This window comes from Corylus avellana, chromosome 2 (genome assembly GCF_965113065.1).
Source record: "Corylus avellana chromosome 2, dhCorAvel1.hap1.2, whole genome shotgun sequence".
In the NCBI taxonomy this organism is placed as follows: domain Eukaryota; kingdom Viridiplantae; phylum Streptophyta; class Magnoliopsida; order Fagales; family Betulaceae; genus Corylus; species Corylus avellana.
The window spans coordinates 6,695,167-6,715,847 of record NC_142491.1 but is presented as its reverse complement, the minus strand read 5'-3'; the positions used below and the strand labels follow the sequence as shown (position 1 = coordinate 6,715,847).

Here is a 20,681-nt window from a genome sequence, read left to right as displayed (position 1 = left end):
ATACTGTAATCACAGAAGCATATATGATAAGTACCCAAAAAATACTGACAGAGCAACCTCCCTTCCAAGAGGCCAAGAATCATCAGTGCTGTAAAGATCCCAAACTTCTCGAGTTTGGCAAGCAAGCCTATTCTACAGAAGTTTTGCAACTTTTATGTCATGTTTGAAATGTGTGATAAAAGCAACTTCAATATTTTAACCGCATCAGCCAAAGAGCACTCTCAACAGCTTTTTTAAGATTTTCTTTAAATTTAAGAAATTAAACTACTTTTTCAGCCATTTTCGATTACTCTACAATAACTTCCTTTAACCTTTTCTATGTACCATTTAAATATTTTTTCAAATCAATGCTAGTGGAAAGAGAAAACCTTTTTTTTTTAATAAAAAAAGGATAAGGGGAGGTAAAGTGCTTCCCTAAATTTTGGGTAACATAATAGCTTTCCCTTGGTTTAGGGAAGGGAAAGGGAGGTAGGTTTTAGAGAATTTTTTCTACGTTTAGAGAAGGAAATGAGGTTTAAGAAATCTGCCGATAGTGCTCTAAGGCAAAACAGGATATTTGGAACAATTATCACACATGTTGGCCAACGTCAATCTTAATTGTTGTAAAAGCAGATTTTTGCACGGCTGAATTGGTAGTGGTAGACGGGTCCACTTGCAAGACAAAAAAACGACTACCAGAGAGGCACTGGCCGAAGGCCAGCTAGAAGACTCTGATGATTAAGTTAATAGAGCATTCATAGTGAAAAAGTAAAATCAAGAGAGTTTAGGGAGAAATGGAGTCTGGTATCCTTCCTTTATCTTAATCTCATTGTTTAACTTCCTTAATCTTCCAGACTTTTTAGCTTTTTAATGAGTAGGCCTTAGGTGCAGCTGTGAAAGACATATGAGGCTAAGGCCCAATATCAAAGCCCCCTCCTTGCTCCTGGTACGCTGATATTGCATAGAAACGAGCATTCATTAATAAAAACAAATGAAGGTTACACCAAAATGTATGTAGTCTCCTTATAAATATTCAGATATATCATTATATTTAGAATATTGAAAGAAAGCTGACAGCAGAATGCTTGACAGTGACAATGAAGCACAGCAACAGCAGAGGAGGAAAACAGAGCTCAACCTTTCCTTCAATTTTAAGATAAATAGAAGGGTTAAATACCTAATACTCCCTAAGTTTCATTTTTTTATTTTTTTCTCCTTAGAGTTTGATTTTTATCACAGAAAGTATCTGTAATTTTAATAAAGACTAAATTGGTCCTGACCGTTAGTTGACTTAACAGAAGTCCACATCACTAACACGTAGACCAATTAAAATTCGACACTTGGCATAAATGGTCATGTCATCAATAATAACGTGGACACCTAATTAAATTTTTATTTTTTAAAAAAAATTAAAAAATATATTTTCTTTCAAAAAAAAAAAAAAAATGGGTAGCCACCCCCATTGGCCATGGCCACCCCCATCTAGCTAGATGGGGATGGCTCTTTGGGGCCCAAGGGGTTGGCCTAAACCACCCCCTTGTTCTATGGGGGTGGCTGAGCCATCTCGAGTACCCATGTTGATTATTTCAAAAACTCATTAGGAGATTTTTTTGTCACTTTATTAAGTACAGGACTCGATCATCTAAATTGACTTAAATAACTAATTCATACCACATGTATATGTTGATTAGATACATTCATATGAGGAATTCAATTAAACAGAAAATAATTAAGTTAAATATCCCAAAATATGATTGTAACAAAGGCACCAATATTGAAATCATAAAAAAAGATGATTAGGGCTTCAATCTAGCCTCTAACTAAGAGTTAGTTACGCATAATTAAAATAAAGACTAAAAATAAAAGGGAAAGAAGAAACTGAAAACCTTCTAGAAGTAGCCTCCAAATTCTCCTCTCTCCAATTGTGTTTTTAATTGTGAGGCTTAAAGGTCTATTTATAGGGTTTAGGAGAGTCTTAGAAGCCCTAAATGAAACGCCCCAAGTTTTAGAGGTAGAGTGATTGAGAGCAATTGTAACGTATTCTTATTAAAAAAATAAAAATAATTCTATTATAAGATCACCACAAAAACATAACATCACCAAAGTACTATAACCTCTCATTATAAAATCACAAACACATAATGTGCTACTATTCAATAATCTCATAAGCAATAAAGTTACATCGTCTATGCTTATCCAAAGCCGTCTAGTCTATAGAGTGGACTCACAAACACTTCTATTGCTACTACTCATGCTAATCCATAAAGCAGCGATAGGATCTTTAACAACTAAAAGGCCCACTAGTACCCATGTCCTCAGTACTACACTATATAGAGCAATCTGAAAAAGATGTATAGGGAGAAATGGTGAGTTTGACAACTCAGTAAGTAGCCACAACACTAAGATGTTATAAAACATGCTATGCAAATTTCTATGTCAAAATCTCTGTTATACACAATGAAAATTCTATATACGATTCCAAACGACACATATTCTAAATGTATAGGTGTTTTACACAATATTATATGGAATAGATCTAACCTAATAAATAATAATTAACCAAAAACAAATATGCAATGAACAATAAAGAACACAGATATTTTGGTTACGAAGAGAAAACTAATTAGAGAACTCTCTAATTGTAAAACTTCTTCAGGGCAGCCAAATCCAGGAAATCAATTAACTCAGTAAAAGAATAAAGGATTACAATACGTTTCTCACATCTTAAAACTGGAGGATACATTACCTTCTTCTTAGTCAAGCTTTCTTCTTTACAAACTAGTTTCACAAAAATTAACTTTGAAGGAGAAGCAACATTAGTAGAAGAAACAACAAATTTATCAAAGCTCAATCCAATTCTATCAAACGAATGTTTCTGATTATGCAACATGTGATTTAGCTTTTCACTAGAGAATATTTTCAGATGATTTCTTGATTCATTAAGCTCATTCTCTAAGGATTTCACTTTGGTAATTAAAATGTGATTTTCAGACATCAAAGTATTATGAATAGCATGTAAATCAGTTAAAGCAACAGAAAGTTGATCATTTTCAAGATTAACATCTTTGAGTTTCTACAAGTGTTGTTTATTTAACTTCTTCAATTTAATGCATTCCAAAAATAGATTATTATAAGCATTTTGCAGATCACACTCTTCTTCTAATTCATTATCATATATATTATGTTCACTATCTAGAGAGTTAGACTCACTAGACTCATGTTCACTATCATAAGAAACCCCAAAAGCTACATAATTAGCAACATTTTCAGTTTTTTCCTCATTGTCTGACTCATCACTTTGAGTCACGTTAAAGGCTTTGCCCTTTGAATTTATCAAATTTCCACAATCAGCACGAATATGACCAATACCACCACATTTATGACACTTACGACCATGAGATAATTTATCTTTATGATTTTCATCATACTTACCTTCATAATTATCTCTAACCTCATGACTAGGATTCACAAAATTTTTTGATTTCCTACTTCTAAAATTTCCATTGTTTTTGAAAAATTTTCTAAACTTCCTAGCAATAATAGCTATTTCTTCATCATCTCCAGAATCTTCATTAGAGTGAACTACAGATATACCTTTAGTAGCCTTGATCTGAAGAGCAAGATTTTTTGAGCTTTTGGGCTTAGGTAACATGAGTTCAAATGTCTGAAGAGAACCAACAAGTTCCTCTACTCTCATTGACTCTAGATCTTTGCTCTGTTGTATAGCAGTAATCTGAGGTATAAACCTCGCAGGTAGAGATCTTAAGATTTTCTTTATTATCTTAACATCAGTCATTTTCTTTCCAAGATTAATAGTAGAATTTCTAATAGTGCTAAGCTTAGAATAAAAATCATCAAATATCTCTTCCTCTTCCATCCTAATCTCTTCAAATTGAGAAACTAACATCTGAATTTTTTAAGCTTTCACAATCTTAGTTCCTTCGTGAGTAATTTCCAATGTTTCCCATGTTTCTTTAGCTATTACACATCGAGAAATTCTTGAGAATTCTTCGATGGAGATAGATGTGAAGATGGCATTTAACGCTTTGTCATTTGTAGACGAAGCACTCTTTTCATCCTTTGAAAATTCGGCAATTGCCTTATCAGGATTAGTCCATTCAGATTCAACAATATAACAAACGTCCACAGATTTGAGATATGCTTTCATACGAATTTTCCAAAACGTATTATTAGATCCGTCAAAGACGGGAAGTGAGTCAGGTGAAACTGTGAGAGACGTATTATGAGGAGTCTAGGATCACACTCAGGAAATTAATCCAAATAGAGTGAACCCGCTATGATATCAATTGAAAATTTTATATACGACTCCAAACAACACTTATTCTAAATGTATAGGTGTTTCACACAATATTATACGAAAATATATCTAACATAATAAATAATAATTAACAAAAAACAAATATGCAATGAACAATAAAGAACACATATATTTTGGTTACGAAGAGGAAACCAATTAAAGAACTCTCTAATTGTAAAACCTCTCCAGGGCAGCGAAACCCAAGAAATCAACTAACTCAGTAAAAGAATAAAGGATTACAAGACGTTTACACTTACAAAACCTTTGCAATTAACACGATCTTATATAAGACAAGCAACCCACTTGCCTTCTACCGCAATAGCCATTTCCAGAGACAGCTGGCACAATCCTTCTACGTGATATCCCTTTACCGAAACTTCAGTTGACTTCACTTCAACAATCAACAAGTAAAAACAAACGATCACTCTAAGAGAGAGAACAAACTCTCTTAGCACACGACGGCGAATTCTAGATGCAGAAATTCGGAGTTATACAGATATGTAAAGATCTATATATATAATACAAAGACCCCTAGTCTAATTAGGACTCAAATACATTTAAATTAAACCTAGTAGACTACGGGCCATCCGGACAGTAAATGGGCTCGTCTGGACAGGCTCTAGGGCAACATCACTTTCTCTATTCCTTTGGCGCGGCGTGTTCGGACGGGCTTGCAGACTGGGTTGCAAACGAGGCCCTCGGGAGAAATTCATTGTGCGATTTTGAAATCCCGTCCGAACGGCTATGAGTCCCGTCCGGACGCCATAATGATTTGGCACACTTTGAATCCATTTTGATCACCGAACATTTAGCCAATAATTAAAACTTACACACAATAACAATTTATGCAAAATAACATAATTAACAAAATAAGCATGATAGTTGCAAAATGAGTAAGTACTTCCTTTTACTTTTCTTTCAAAATAATTGTTTTACCTTTTGACTCGACACCACAAATTTACCGTGAGCAGCACACGTTGGCTGCTCCTGAAAGACCTATATGCTCATCCTGTCGTCACAGGGAAGAGCTACCAAGTTGGGAACTTCCCTAGGTAAAGGCCACCTGGCCAGTAGCACACACCTTCTCGTAACTGTCATTCGGTGTGCTTGCCATGCTACCCTATATTGTACCAATCGTCACTATAATCGTGTCTTGGGTTAAACATTTATAACCATGAATGCACATATAACATTTCATATGATCTGTAAGCTCATTTGTAACTGTATGATATGCCATGAACTTTGAGAAATCTTTTTATTCATAATTGTAGTCATGCATAAATCATAAAATAGGGTAACTGTAACACGTACAATTCTTAAACAATGATATATAATTGAATAAAACTTGGCATTAAAATATGAAAGGAAGTGCAATTGGAAATCATGTAAGTGAATTCTTTATAAAATCCCCAACATTTTTTTTCCAAAGATTTATAGTAAAATTTGTTGGGGTTTTTGGTGTTGTGTCCCCTTACCTGGTATTGCATGCCCTTATTTTGAATCCGCATCCAACTAAAAATTCCTACAACGAAGGTAAAAAGTACCTTAGTCATCAATTCATTTTCGAGTCTCAATCATGCATCACTTTTGTGTCCCCTTATTTTGAATCCGCATCCAACTCACAATTCCTACAACAGAGATAAAAAGTACCTTAGTCATCAGTTCGTTTTCAAGTCTCAATCATGCACCACTTTAGTTGCTAAAGATCTTAACTCTAATCTTTATCCTACTATCGTCGATCCTTAGCCAAAAACATTATAGTGACATCAACCCTACCATGCTTGATTTATGTCTCACATAGAATTCTAATAATCAACTCCACTAAGGCTTAATTTAACCAATTGCTTTACACTAAAACACCAAGGTTATAATATTCTTATTACTTTAAAATCATCCGACTACAATTAACAGCTTAAGAAGTCTATCTAGCCATAATATCGCTCTCTTCCTAAGCCATTTAATGTAGCAACTTACTCCCAATATCAAAAGCTTAGAAACATTTACAACAATCACTCTAATTATCACAAGACGTATTAGCATCTAAACCCAATAAGCATCAACTTCTATGGATCCCATAATAATTTATGATCAATTAACACTCTAAATATAATTAACTTCTCCAAATAGCAATTCAAGTGTTCATACACTAAAAGCCCCAATTTAATTCCAACAACAAAATTATGGTTTAGCTTCATACTAAAAATACCATAAAAGATATGAAAATATTACCTTGGAGAGTTCTCATTTTTTTTTTTTTTTCATCCTCCTCTTTCTTTCTCTTCTTTCTTTTCTTCTTCTCTCTTTCTTTTCTTCCTCTTTCTTTCTTCTCTTCTTCCGGTTCTCTCCCTCATCTCACGCTCACTTGAGCTGTGAGCAAATGGGGAAAAATTGCTCCCCTTTATAAGATGTAAAAGCTGGCTGCATGTGGGACATTATGCACTCTACCCACCTGCTATCAAGTAAGTTTGACACCTTTGCTGCCCAGGTGTTCAATGAGAAGGCAATGGAAGCATGCTGGGTAACATGTGTAACCTTAGGTGCCAATCAAATGGCTTACTATGCATGCTTACATCTTAGCACTTAGGTGCCTTGACATGAATCTATGAAGATGTAGTCATAAAATTTTATAATTAAACCTCAATGAACCTAAACCTATTGACTATCAAATACCCAAAAATCGTGGCTTACGAACATCATTAACTCATCCAATTAATTTCCCAAGTCGCAGGTACTTCAACTACTCGACAGCTTGACCTATTAAACTTTGAAAAATCATAACTCTTTCAATTTAACTCCAAATGACAAGAATTTTGGCTTGAAATTTTCCTCATTTAAAGACACACAACATATCCAAAAATCAAAACAATCCATAACTGTTTGGCACCTCAAAAGTCCCTCGAAATTCGATGCCTCTGTTTGATTGAAATTCCTATTTTGACACTTGCATTTCTAAAAATCCTAACTCCTTCTACAAGCGTCCAAAAATCATGAAACCACTTTTAAAATCTTTCTTTCTCATCATTCTACAAGGTCTTAAAATAGTTTTATTTAAGGTCACTCATAGAATTTTCAGCATCCAAAACAATGTGATTTTTCTTTCAATAACCCACTAAAATTCTAACTAGCAATTTTCCATCATCTTTCACATAAAGTCTATTTACCTAACTTCATATAAATTTTAATAAAATTGCAAATCCTCCTTATCCTTGATATTAAGGCCTTGTTTGGTAAAAGGGTTGGAGTTGGCCTAAACACTATTCATCACCATTTCCAAAAAAAAATCAACATCAAAACATTCTAACTTTTTAACTTTTTATATCAAATCATTTGTTTTTTATTATTATTCAAATAAAAAAATCATTATAAAACAAAATTTTTTCACTTTTCCATACCACTTTTTCATTTTTTTTATACTAAACATTCTTATTTTTTTTCATATCAATCTACATCAACTACAGTGTCTAGGCCAACCCATTTACCAAACACCACCTAAGATTACCTTTATTCTAGGTATAAATTTCGGGGTATTACACTAAGAATCCTAGAAAAATCGTAGATTTAAATCCAATTACAACTAGGACTTGGAAAACCTAGTTTGGAAAGAAAAAAAGAGTCTTGCCACGTGTCTGAAATTTTTCTAGCGCCCAAGTGCACTCAATCGCACTCCTGCGATCGATCTTCTGTGTGATGTGCTCGAACGCATCTACGCTCGAGCCTAGGTGTAGTGCGATCGATCGCACTACCGGTGGATGCTTGTCCTTGATCCAAAACTTCTAGCTTTTTCCAATTTTGTCCTTTAAGCCTGATACTTTCAGAATACTTCATTTTCTTCCAAAATCCTATAAAACAAAGAAAACACAAAAATAAATAAAATAGCACAAAATAATAAAACTAAGAAATTAACAAATGTAAATTAAGGAGCTAAAATATAAATAATTTAGCACATAATATATCTACAAGCCTATGATCAACTGAGATTATCCAAACCATTACTGATGACTCCACTCAAGAAATGAGAAGGCATTATATCTAGGAAACCTCTAAAATCAACAAAATAAACCTATTTAACTGAGTAATAGCATGAACAAGTTTCTTCAACAGAACCTTTTCGACTCATTTGGAAAGAGTGTTGGAAGATAATATAACTGACACAGTTGAACATCCCAATACCCCCTTTATGAATGACAAGCAACATATACAGGTGAAGAATACTTGAACTTTTTAAAACAACATGCAAAGAAACTTCCCCTGCCACTTGTCCTTATTTCAAACTATTTTCTGACAATACCTCAATTATTTTTCTTGGGAGGGGGAATGGGGAGAGAAAATAGTCTGAATGATTTTTTGTTTCGGTAAATATTTTACTCGACTCAAAAAGAAAGAAGAAAAAATGCAGAAGAAAACGCTTAGGATGAAGAAAGGAAGAACCTTATTGTAACTGAATTACATTCAAAATTATAGTCAAATTCAAAAGACAATCAAACTCTACCTACACTTGAGACTAGTTCAACTCGGCTGCACTTTATCCATTGCATGAAGGATCTGTTTGTTGACCTGAGATCTTATCCGAAGACTTCAAATGGATGCAAATAAAAGCATCAGAACCACAGGCTAGATAGTAGGCACCCTGCAATTTATTACCACAAACCATGAGCCACTTTAACAAGTTTCATGCAGTAGCCACAAAAAATCCTATGCTCCCACTGATTACCTTTTCCCGCATAGCAGCTATCAGAAGAAAACACATTGAATGGTAATTCAGATTTGGAAGTTGCCACTACACAACAAGCTCAACAGGTCATCACAACAAGTTCAATAGGGAAAACAATTAGACACTGATAAAACTAAGAGAAATGTTAGAAAAATGCATGTACCTATGTGGAGATTCTTGCAAGACTTTTAGCTCACTCAATCAATTCATCATCCATCATTATTAGGTGGATGTGAGCAATCTTGCGCCATTCTTTTCCTTTTTTCCTTTGACATTGTTTCTTTACCAAAGAACAATTGTTGATCAATAAAACAGAAACAGAGGCAGCCAAGCCCTCTTCTGGCATGTACTTGAGCATAGGGCAGTTATAGATCCGCAATTCTTCAAGAGAGGTGAGCTGTTGAAGCCCCTTATCCAAAGATTTCATATTTGGAAAATTCATTATTTGAAGAGCAGTCAGATTGGTGGGCAGCAATCCCACCTCCGGAAAGGACTCTACATCTCCCCTTTCACCACAAATAAACAAATTTTTAAGAAATGGGAGCTTTTGCAAACCCCATCCCATTCGTTTGGCAACGAGGTTGTCACAATCGATGATGGACATCGATTTCAGATTACAAGGCAAACCCCCCTCAGGAAAAGACTCAACTTCTGCACAATTGACTATTTGCAATTCCTCAAGAGATGGGAGTGCGTGCATGTTATCAGGCAGTGCCCTCAAACGTCCACAATTCCAGACCCAAAGCAATGCAAGTTTGGAGGCACATAATCCTCCTTCTGGAAAAGATACAAAATAAGGGCAATCTATGATTTGTATGTGCACGATCATTAAATCAAGACCAAGTTGCTCTGAAATTGTAAGAGTTTCCAAATGCTCACATCTAAAGATATAGATATGACAAATGTTTGGGAATAAGTCCAATGGGAAGGACCTGAAAGAATCATAAATATTTTCCAAATGCAATTTTTTAAGGGATGAAAAGATTTGGTGCATCGGAAGTTCTAACCTCTGACACTTTGTGATGGAAAGGGATTTTAATGTAGATGGTAGATCACCCATTGAAAGGGAAACAAGTGAGGAACAGTTAGAGATTTCTAATTCTTGGAGAGAATAGCTGGACTCCTTCATTCCCATGGCTAGGGAATCTAGTGCATCAAATCCTCCAACTTTGAGAATCTGTATTTTGGCTGGCAAATCCTTTAACAAGTCCTTATTACAACGTGTTAGATTCAATTGACATATAGAAGGGGCCCTTGGCAGTAAAGCCCCTAACAGCGTGCATTCCTTGACCTCAAGTATAGCTAAAGAAGGAAGATGGACATGCAACTCTCTTCTTAACTTAGGGCAGTCATGTATATAAAGCTCTTGAAGAAGAGGAAAAGCTCCGCTTTCACTTAACCATTCCTCCCACTTACACATTTGCTCAAATCTTAGAACTTTTAAGGCTCCAAATGGCTTAATCGAAAAAGAATCATTGCCATAAAACTCACGACCCACTTTAACAACTTGATCAAATTGAATAAATGATAGTTCTTGCAAAGAAGGAAGCTGCCCAAGTGGTGGCAAGCTGCAGCAATATTTACAGCCGTATAGATGAAGAGATGCTATATTAGAGAATGAATGATGCCCTACCCAATCTGGAAAACTTTTACCAATATAATATTTGATTGTAAGACTTTTCAAATTTGAATGAGGCCGGAGACTGTCAAGCATAGTTCTTTCACTTCCTAAAATATCAGTATCAGCTTCCCATTCTAACACCAACTCCTCAATGTGCTTCTTGTCCTTCAAGCATGCATGCAACGCATCCGTAGAAGAGACAACATTTTGAAGATTCATAATAGTAAGCTTTCCTCGAAGATTTGTAAGTTTTCCCAACTCTCTTATGCAAGACCCACTAGTTTTGCCGATGATAAATGTAGTCAATGTCTGGAGATATTTTAGTCTACCCAATTGTATCGGCATCTCCATTATGTCAGTTCTAGTAATATCAAGATGTCGTAGTTTAATGAGTTTTCGCATATCCCTTGGCAATCCAACAAGACTGTAACAACATGATAAGTTGAGTGTTTGCAAATTGATCAACTTACACACAGAATTAGGTAACCTTTTAACTGCAGTAAAAGAAATGTCCAAATGACGTAGTTGTTTAATTTTGCCAATTGAATCAGGCAAGTTAGCCATATTCTCATAATGAGACAAAGAGAGTACCCTTAAACATCTTAGCTTCGGCAATAGATCATTCAATACCTTTTTAGATAAATTGTTGTCCAATATTGAGAATTCTAATGGTAAGAAGGTGCGCAACCGCTTAACCTTGTAAAGAGCCTCAAACTTCTTAAAGTTATCAAATCTTGTTCTGAAATACGACAAGTGACGAGTCTTGTTCACAATTCTGCAAAAACTGACACCCTCTAGCCTAAAGATAAATTGTCCAGAAACAAACTTTGCTAAGTCATTGACAAGATCGTGCATTACAAAACATGATTTATCACCACTTGATTGTTGAAACAATGATCTTGATACAAGATCAAGGAAGTAATAGTTACCAACTTCTTCCATTGTTTTGTTATTGGACTCTTGCAAGAAACCTTCAGCCATCCACAGTAAGACTAATCGATCTTTTTCGAATGCATAACCTTTTGGGAATATTGAACAATAAGCAAAGCATCGCTTTAAATGTGAGGGAAGGTATTTGTAGCTTAATCTTAAACTAGGAAGAATGTTTGTCATGTCTATTGGAAAATCCCATAATTCGCTCTTCAATATCTTCTCCCACTCATCAACATCTAGTTTAGATCGCAAGAGGGCCCCAATTGTTTTGACCGCTAAAGGTAGACCTTCACACTTTTTCACAATTTGTCTACCTATCACTTCTAGCTCTAAACGTGCATCAAATTTGCCATCAAGGAATGAATGTTTTGCAAATAGTGACCAGCAATCTTCTTCTAGTAACTTGCTGATATAATGAGTTGGAACAGTGCGCATCATTGATGCAACACTGACATTGCGTGTTGTTACAATGACTGTACTTCCTGGTGCCCCAGATTTAAATGGACCACTTAAGACCTCCCAATCAGCATAATTCTCGTTCCACACATCATCTAAAACAAGTAGGAATTTCTTTCCCATCAATTTCTCCTGTAGTGTAATTTGAAGCCGATTTAAATCGTTCATATCGCAAGTTGACAAAGTCACTTCCTCTAGAACTGTTTTAGTTACCCTGAACACGTCAAATTCATCCGAAACACATACCCATGCTTGAAGGTCAAAATGCTTCTTCACTCTCTTGTCCTTGTATACAAGCTGAGCAAGTGTGGTCTTGCCAATTCCTCCCATGCCAACTATGGGAATCACACAAAGATTTTCACTGCTACCTACATCATCTGAGAGCAACAAGCTAACTACTGCCTCCTTATCATCATCCCTACCAAAAATACCAGATTCTTCGACCAAAGAAGTTGTGGGCAATCTTTTTGATGATTCTCCTCCAACACCTTCTTTCAGACCCAGAACATCCTTTTGTTTTGCTACACATTCTAGTTTGTCAATTACTTCTTTTATCTTTGGCTCTACCTCTTTAACAAAAGGACCAAGAAAAGTAGAAATGGAATTTCGTACCTTACTTGCAGGGGTTTGAAATTCAGCATCCACCTTACGTTGCAAGAGTTCAGTGGTTATCTCGTCCAAGATGTCCTCTGCATCATAGACAGCATCTTTCAACTCATCGAGCCACACTCTCACAGCAGGCTTTGTAAGCTGTTTTTCCTCTGCGTCTTCAAGCAGTGCATTTACAGACAGCAATGCTATCTTCAACTTGTGTAAGAGTCCCTCGTTGAGTTTTCGTCTCCGAAAGATTTCAAGGAATTCCCTAGATGCCATTCGTTCAAAAAACACTTGGAGAAAGGGAGAGAGAAGTAAGCTTGCAACCTCAGCCATTTTTGCTTCTTTGCAAATCGAAAGGAAATGAAGGCAGGCAGGCTGCAACGGACTTATGTTTTGCTTTCTACTCCCAACCAAACAACATATACGATAAACAGCCAACGGGAGTGGACCCAAAAGCCTGCCCGTGAACAAAAAAGACCCCATTCGTGGTTCTCTCTGTCGTCATTACGACAGTGGGTATCAAAGTCTGATAAATTTGTCGACTGCATCATTCATAAAAGTAAATATTTAAGAGTTTTTCTTTTCTTACCTTAATCCAAAAAGTGAAAACATTAATCAAGAGCTTTCTTCATAAAATAATTAAAAAAAAAAAAAAAACAAAACAAAACAAAAAAATTCCTCACCTGAGCACTTTTTCAATTCAACCGCAAAAAATTCTCCCTAAAATGAATTATCAAACACCACTAAGAGAGAGAAGCACTTCTCCCACCTCTGCCATGTTTTCTTCTGCGCAAGGGAAAAAAAAAAATCAATGGAAATGAAGAAAGGCGATAGCAAACAGCAGAGCACAATCAGATCGCAAACAATCTCTTGCTTTTACACCGAAGAACTGGATTATGAAAAAATGTTTTTTTTTTTTATTATTATTATTATTATTTTGAAATTGAAAGTGAAAGTGGATTTTGGTGGACCTAAAAGTAGGTATTGAGACTTACCTCGCATTCTTATTTTCAATTTATTACTTCTTTGAGTTTCCATTAACGTAGAAGCTCTCAACATCTGCCAACATCAAGGGGTAGGAAGTAGAGGAGAAACTGATGGGTTATCAGAAGCTCGGGGGAAAATGCTATATATTTATTAAATTTTTATTTTGAAAAATAATTTTTCTTTCACCCAAACTATTCATCCCACTTTCTCTTTTTTTTTTTTTTTTTTTTTTTTTTTTTTTTCAATCCGGTCGATCCTTAAACCATCACTTTTACGGCCTCCACTAAGAATTTGACACCTCACGTACGAACACTAGATCACACTAGATACTAAAACACTAGATCATTACTCTTCTCATTTTTCCTTCTCCACCAACCCATATGCGGAAGCCAAGCTCTGTGATGGGTCGCTGCCGGAGTTCTACCAAGGTCACCGGAATAAGACGCAGCTGCACCTCGCCTTGACCGTCCAAACGCAGTACGGCAGAGGTTTGATAACAGCGCTGGAGGAGCAACAGCAAACCGGGCGATTGAAGGTTGATGCGGCGGTGGCAATCAAACTTGGGAGATTGAAGCTGAAGAAGGTGAGGATCTTGGGACAGTGCTTGCTGGTCGTCGATAACCTGTGCTAATAATTCCATCACCATTAAAGCTAGTAATTGTAGCTTCAGATAGAAGCTTTGATCCAGTTCATCTTTCTCTTCACATATTGATTTTCTTTTTTTTTTTGGAAAAATATTATTTAGCCCCAAACTACCGGCCATTTCTATTTTAGCCCCTCCTAATATTCAATAAGTGATGAACTAGCCCCACAAACTACTAAACAGTTTCAATTTGGCCACTCCGTTAATGAACACCGTCAAATTGGATGAAAAACGCAAAATGACGTCGTTTTTTTAGGTTAAGTTACTAAAATACTCCCCACAAATGACGTTGTTTTGGGGGGGCATTTTTTAAACTGAATTTTTTTTTTTTTCAAAATGGTATTTTAGTAACTTAACATTTTCAAAATGGCGTATTTTTGAATTTTTTATCCTATTTGACAGTAATGATTAATAGAGTGGCTAAATTGTAACTATTTGATAGTTTGGAGGTTATTTTATCACTTTTTGAACATTAAAGAACTAAAACAAAAACGACTAATAGTTTGGGGGGCTTTTTCATATTTTTTCCTTTTATTTTCATGAAAAATTTATATTTTACTTCCTAAAGTTTAAAGCAATTTGCAATTCGACCTCCAAATAAAAAAGTGGCCAGCAGCCCTTTTATACAATGAAAAGGGTTGCCAGCCCTTTTTCTATTTCAACAAATTCACTCAATTTCAGTTAAGGAAGAAAAGAATAAAAATACTAGATTTATAATTCTTTTACAAGATTTATAATTCTTTTACAACTTATTGGCATATGTTAATATGTAATTGAAGGGTATTAAATTTTTTTAATAATGGATATAGCTACAATCAACCATATATATTGGAAAATTATATTTTACCCCTCAAAGTTTGGGGTGATTTGCAATTCGATCTCCAAAGTATTAATTTTGGCAATCCACCCCTAAAGTTTCAAATTTTTATAATTTGACTAATTGTATCCAAAACTTTATATATTGTCCCTAATTTTTTTTTTATAACAAATTAAAAAAATAAAAATAAAAATCGAGGTGGCTACACCATCTGTCCATTTTTTAACCCCCAAAATTATTATTTTTTTATATAAAAAATAAAACTTAGGGCAATATGGGAATTTTGAGATAATACTGGTCAAATTGCAAAACTTTGAAACTTTGAAGGGGTGGATTGCTAAAATTGAAACTTTGGAGGTCGAATTACAAATCGCTCCAAACTTTGAGGGGTAAAACGTAATTTTTCTCATATATATATATATATAAGTGATATAAAAATTATAGGTCTAATACAAACTAATTGGACCTTACCAATTCATCTTCCTAGCCACACCACCTTTATCGTCATAGAATTTCTTTAGATAGAGATGAATTATTTTTTAATCATGATTTAATATTGTTGTTTCTAATGATATAAATAATGTCACATTATGAATTGTTGCATCTAAGGATTTAATATTATTTCAAATCGCTTGTTAACAAGTTGGACAATACATTGTAAAAGAGTTAAATAATTTTTATTTTTATTTTTGAACAACAAATAGACAAATTTATATATAATTCTCACAAATTCAATAATAATTTTTTTTTTTTTTTTTTTTTTAAAAAAAAAGAACAAAACATATGCGAGAGTGAAACACTTCTCAATTTTAAATTAACTCACCACTAATTTGGTGGTAGCAATTTGATACGACCCGACAACCCGATACGAACACAATACAAAATTACTAGGTTTAAGTTTACCTTAAATGGGTTTGGGTTATAAACGGGTTGCTCGTTTATTTCGTGTCTGGCAGGTCGTGTCATAGGTCACCGGTGGGTGACCCGTCAGACACGGTTATGTTGTTTTTTTTTTTTTTTTTCAAAAAAAAGAAAAAAAGAAAAAGCCCTAAAGGAAAGGACGGACTGCCTAAACCTAAAAACATTTTTTTCTCTCTTCACTCTCACGCTGTGCCACCCCTCTTCTTTCTTTCTCCATTGATTTTCCTCTCTCTCTCTCTCTCTCAATTTCTCTATCTCACAGACTCTCTCTTGGTAAGGCTGACCAGTTAGCTAAATAGGTCGTGTCTGGGTGTATCCTAAACAAATTGCAAGTCATTACGAGTCGACTCGCCGACCTGCTTTAATCTTCTCCTTCTTTATTATCAATAATTTATGTAGAATAATGATTGAGTGGGTCAAATTAGTCGGCTAATAACTTTAAGAAATGGAAATTAATTGTGCATGGGGAAGTGAATACAGCTGTTCACAGATATATTACATTATCTTATTGGAGAGGAAGAATCAAAGGTATCTTCCATTATCTTAAGAGAATCCATTGTACCTAACTGACAAAAGTTACCATCCATTGTACCTAAATGACAAAAGTTACCTCATTGTATCTATCATTTAAAAGAAAACTGATGCTATTGGATGACCCACTAAGCTCCCCAGTTGATACAATGCCAAAAAATAAATAAATAAATAAATAACCAAAAATGGGCCAAGTAAAAAATGACCCGGTCCAGTAACTTCTTAGCCCAAGAGTCAAGAAAAAGGCCATTAAAAAAGGCCATTTTTGTAGGCGTCCAGAAGATTGGCTGCGAGTAGGCACACCTGCAACCCCTCTAAGCCTTTCCAAGTCTCAAGCCCAAAAGCTATTAGTGCTATCTAAGACTCCAGCCTTTCCAAGTCTCAAGCAAACTTGTCCTTCAAAAATTTTCTCGCCAGTTTTCCTGCTGCTATCTCATTCTCACAAAGCTAAGTCTTGAGACTTGAAATGTGTGACAAAGCTAAGATAATATTTCAACCGCATCAGCAGATGGTCACTGCAACATATCAAAGCACTATCCATTTTCTGGTATTTGGGTTATAGAGATGAAGAAATCCAATAACTTTGGGCAGCTGTTAACACAAATAACTCCATCATACAAATTTCAAAGCCATTAATTATGACACTAGTCTTTTGTAGTTAAACTCTGAAAAAAGAAACATTGTATTCCCACTATAATTACGTACCCTTGTACTGGACATGCTGTTGAACAAGGAGGGCAGAAAATTGGAAATGCACATGAAAATTCATTTCCATACAATAAATGATATTATTGGTGTTGGGGGTGTAACAATGCCACTATGTTGATTTAGACGGCTCTTAGAACATGCATTGCGGAGTACGATTTCGAATGTTATAAAATACTTTGATTTTTCTCACTGGACAACAATTAATTTTTAGATGAAATTGTCAAAGGCCCGATTCAACATATAGTAGTGGACAAAGAAGAAAGAAGAGAATAAGACCAAGTGATCCAAAAGCAAATGGGACAGCTTTCGCGTCTCTCTCTCTGATATCTAGTCCATTGAATGTGGTGAACTACTCCACATGCACCACGCGATTGAATCGGAGTAATCAAAGTGATGCATGTAAAAGTCCACAGCCAAATTTTTTTCCTTGATTGGCTGGCTTGACTTTTTTGAGAGGAAGAAGAAGCAAATTTGTTGTTGTATTAGGTAATTAAGAATCTTATTGTAAGCAAGAGGATGCTCATCTTAGGCTTAAAATAATTGTATATGACGTTAATGACTTGTCCTCCACTTGCCCCATCTCATTAATTTATTGAAGTTATATTATTGCAGGAATTTAGTTATTTTTTGGTGAATATTATATGCAGAAGTTTAGTGGCGACTTGTTGGAATTTTGTGACTTGTCATTCATCAAGTTGGTTATGTTCCTTTTTATCTTCCATTCCTTGCAAAAGTTAATGTTGAAATGAGACTTCTTTATGCTATAATTATTCACTCAAATAAAATTCTATTATTGATTTTAGAGGTTCCTTACATATTATCCCTTCTCATTTCTTAATGATGGAGTCATCATTGTATGGCATTTATAAAGAGGTCCAATGGATTGTGTTACGATAATGAAATTATTGGAGGAGATACCTTTGCTTCTTCCTCTCAAATAAGATAATGAAATGTATCTGTCAACATGCATAAGTTAATTTGGAATAAGATAATTATACTGAATTTAATAATTTAATTAATTTCCTCATTTCTTTTAGTTATTAGCCGACTAATTTGACCCATATATACTATAAGAAAGAGGATGCTCATCTTAGGCTTAAAAATAAGTAATTTGTTGAAAAATTTCTCCACCATGGCGTGAAATTGCTGTGCAGTTTACAAGCACCTTCCTTGATTGCCTTTGATTTCTTCCCTCACAACCAATAAAAATCATGGCTGAGAAGTTGGTGGGAAAAGAAAAAACTTTTCTCTGCCTTATTTTAACTGTTATTGGGTAGAATGGAATCTCCAACCAAATCCTCTTATAATATTGGAGGCCCAACCAAAGAAGATATATTATTGAAAGAGAGACCTTTGTTTCTTTCTCACAACTTAGATCATCTAATTTATTTCCTTTCATTTAATCTTCCATTGCAACCTCATTTGGCTCTGCTGTTTTTGTACTCTACTGTCTCTGTTATTGAAAAATGGTCGTTCCCAAATCACAAGCCTAATTAGAACTTTGGTTTCATTAATTTTGTTATTTTGCAGATTTTCAATGTCACATGTGTTGGAAATAATTTTGGATGGTGCACAAGTTCTCATTGATATAAAATAATTACAATATGAAAATTAACAATAGAATAAATAAAATACAAAAGATGAAAAGTAGAGTATAGAAAGATCTCACAATATGCTATAGAATCACGCAAGTGCGTTATCCTTAAAAGTTGATTCGTGCTTCCCTGAGTATATTACTTGGTGCGATCGGATCTCTTGACACGTAACCTCCTAGGATTAGATTATAGCATCTACCTTCGTTAAGGACGTACTTCAAATGACAAAGAGTAATAGAACAACCCAAATCTTTTATTGTAGAACAACAATTCCATAATCGAAAAACATAAAAAAGTAAAATATATATATAGTGCTCTTTTTGAGTCTCTCATAAAACGGAAAGTTGGCTTAATATATATATATATATATATATAACAAGTTCTATATATAAGTGAACTTTATTCTGTTCTTTAACGTGAGAATGCCATTATTGCCATTTGTTATTTTTTCTAAGAAAATCTTTATGACTAATGGTCAAAACGTTTTGCAATTCTCTCTCTTTAAAGCAACAATCAAAACGTTGGAAAATTAATATGCAAGGATTAAACGGTCAAACAAAAATCAATGAAAACATCATACCAAGTAACCAAGCGGTTAAAACAAATCTAAGATTTGTAAAAACTTTTAATGACCCAACGGTCAAAACCGCAAAAACCCATTAAAATAGAATTTTGTTTTCCTTCATTAAAAGTCATGAAAAGTTTTAATATCAAACGGTAATAACAAATATTAAGTAATAATAAACCATAACTGAATAATAAAGATTGTTTGTAACATCACAACAACATGCATGAGCATACCAGATAAAGGAATGGCCTTCCCAGAAACTTTGTTGCGCAGGATTTCAATGCAATATTAGTATTTTTATTTTTTCTAATCAAATTGGGAATGGATACATTAGATCAAATCACCGAACGGCATTGCATAATGGTGTTTCCACCAAAACTTTTTAAATGATTAAAAAAAAAAAAAGATAAACCAAACGGTTATAATCTATGGAGGCCTATAGAGACTAGTGTGCTAGCTAGAAATCAATGCAACACTAGTTAAGGTCAATGGACATTAAAGTTGATGTAGAATAAAGGCAAAGAAAAATGTTATGTCCAACGTCTATAATCCAACAAGGTCAAAAGTTTTTCTTAAACAATGTTTTGTAACAATTATTACAACAAATGGGAGGAGTGTTTATCTCTGCCTTCCTCCAAGTGTTATTTGACGGAATGACATCTCTCCTTTAAATGTTCAAATTTCATTTAATTTCAATCTATTTAAGCAAATCTATAGTAGATTTAAAAGACTTTGTTTGTTAATACATTTTGGGATGTATTTTATTTTTTTGAAAAAAAAAATTTTAATGTGACATAAATGTGAAAATATTTTAAGTGTTTTATGTTTTGGATTATTAATGTTTTTGTTTTGAAAACATTAAACAGATTTTTTTTTTTTTTTTTTTTTAACAAAATGGCTAATAAATATAAAACTTGGAGCCCATTTTTGTAAAATCAAATCACTATCATCTTGTTATAATTCAACTGAATTATAACTTTTAATATTTATTTAGGGACTTCATTATTCATAATAAAACATCCAATTCTTAGAAATCACAACTGAAAAGATAAATTGATTGAAATTGAAAGTTTAGGGGTGTAAATTGAGAGTTTTTGAATTTTGGGGGTCTTTTCAAAATGCGCGGTAGTTCAAGAGTCTAAAGTAAAATTTTTCCTATTTTTAAATTTATCTTAAGTATCTTATTTATCTTTAATTAATTCATTTCCATGCAAGTGAAGACTTGGGCTCTTCTCACCTTCTTTCTATGGCATTATTGGTTAACGTTGGTGGTCTACACATCGGATTACCTCCCAA

The 20,681-nt window shown here is 34.3% G+C and overlaps 2 protein-coding genes across 6 annotated transcripts in view; both read right to left on the bottom strand.

Moving 5' to 3' along the window:
* LOC132175108 (putative disease resistance RPP13-like protein 1) overlaps positions 1-20,681 on the bottom strand; it is a 71,585-nt gene that overhangs the window by 13,050 nt on the left and 37,854 nt on the right. The window lies entirely within an intron of this gene.
* Positions 868-12,990, bottom strand: LOC132175126 (putative disease resistance RPP13-like protein 1). 5 transcript variants are annotated; one of them, XR_015911388.1, is made up of 3 exons: positions 9,009-12,990; positions 8,791-8,924; positions 868-930 (listed from the first exon to the last, which is right to left on the bottom strand). XR_015911388.1 is itself a non-coding variant. In XM_088512993.1 (3 exons), exon 1 carries the CDS (start codon positions 12,946-12,948, stop codon positions 9,202-9,204), a length of 3,747 nt encoding a protein of 1,248 aa, XP_088369119.1. In that variant the 5' UTR covers positions 12,949-12,990; the 3' UTR covers positions 8,156-8,924; positions 9,009-9,025; positions 9,172-9,201. The 5 variants fall into 5 exon arrangements, 1 of the variants encoding a protein (XP_088369119.1); XR_015911386.1 differs by lacking the exon at positions 868-930 and adding an exon at positions 7,829-8,136 and having other exon boundaries at positions 8,787-8,924; XR_015911385.1 differs by lacking the exon at positions 868-930 and adding an exon at positions 7,829-8,136.

Coding starts and splice junctions, on each gene's coding strand:
- LOC132175126 (XM_088512993.1), bottom strand. CDS start 12,948: ATGGCTGAGGTTGCAAGCTTACTTCTCTCTCCCTTTCTCCAAGTGTTT.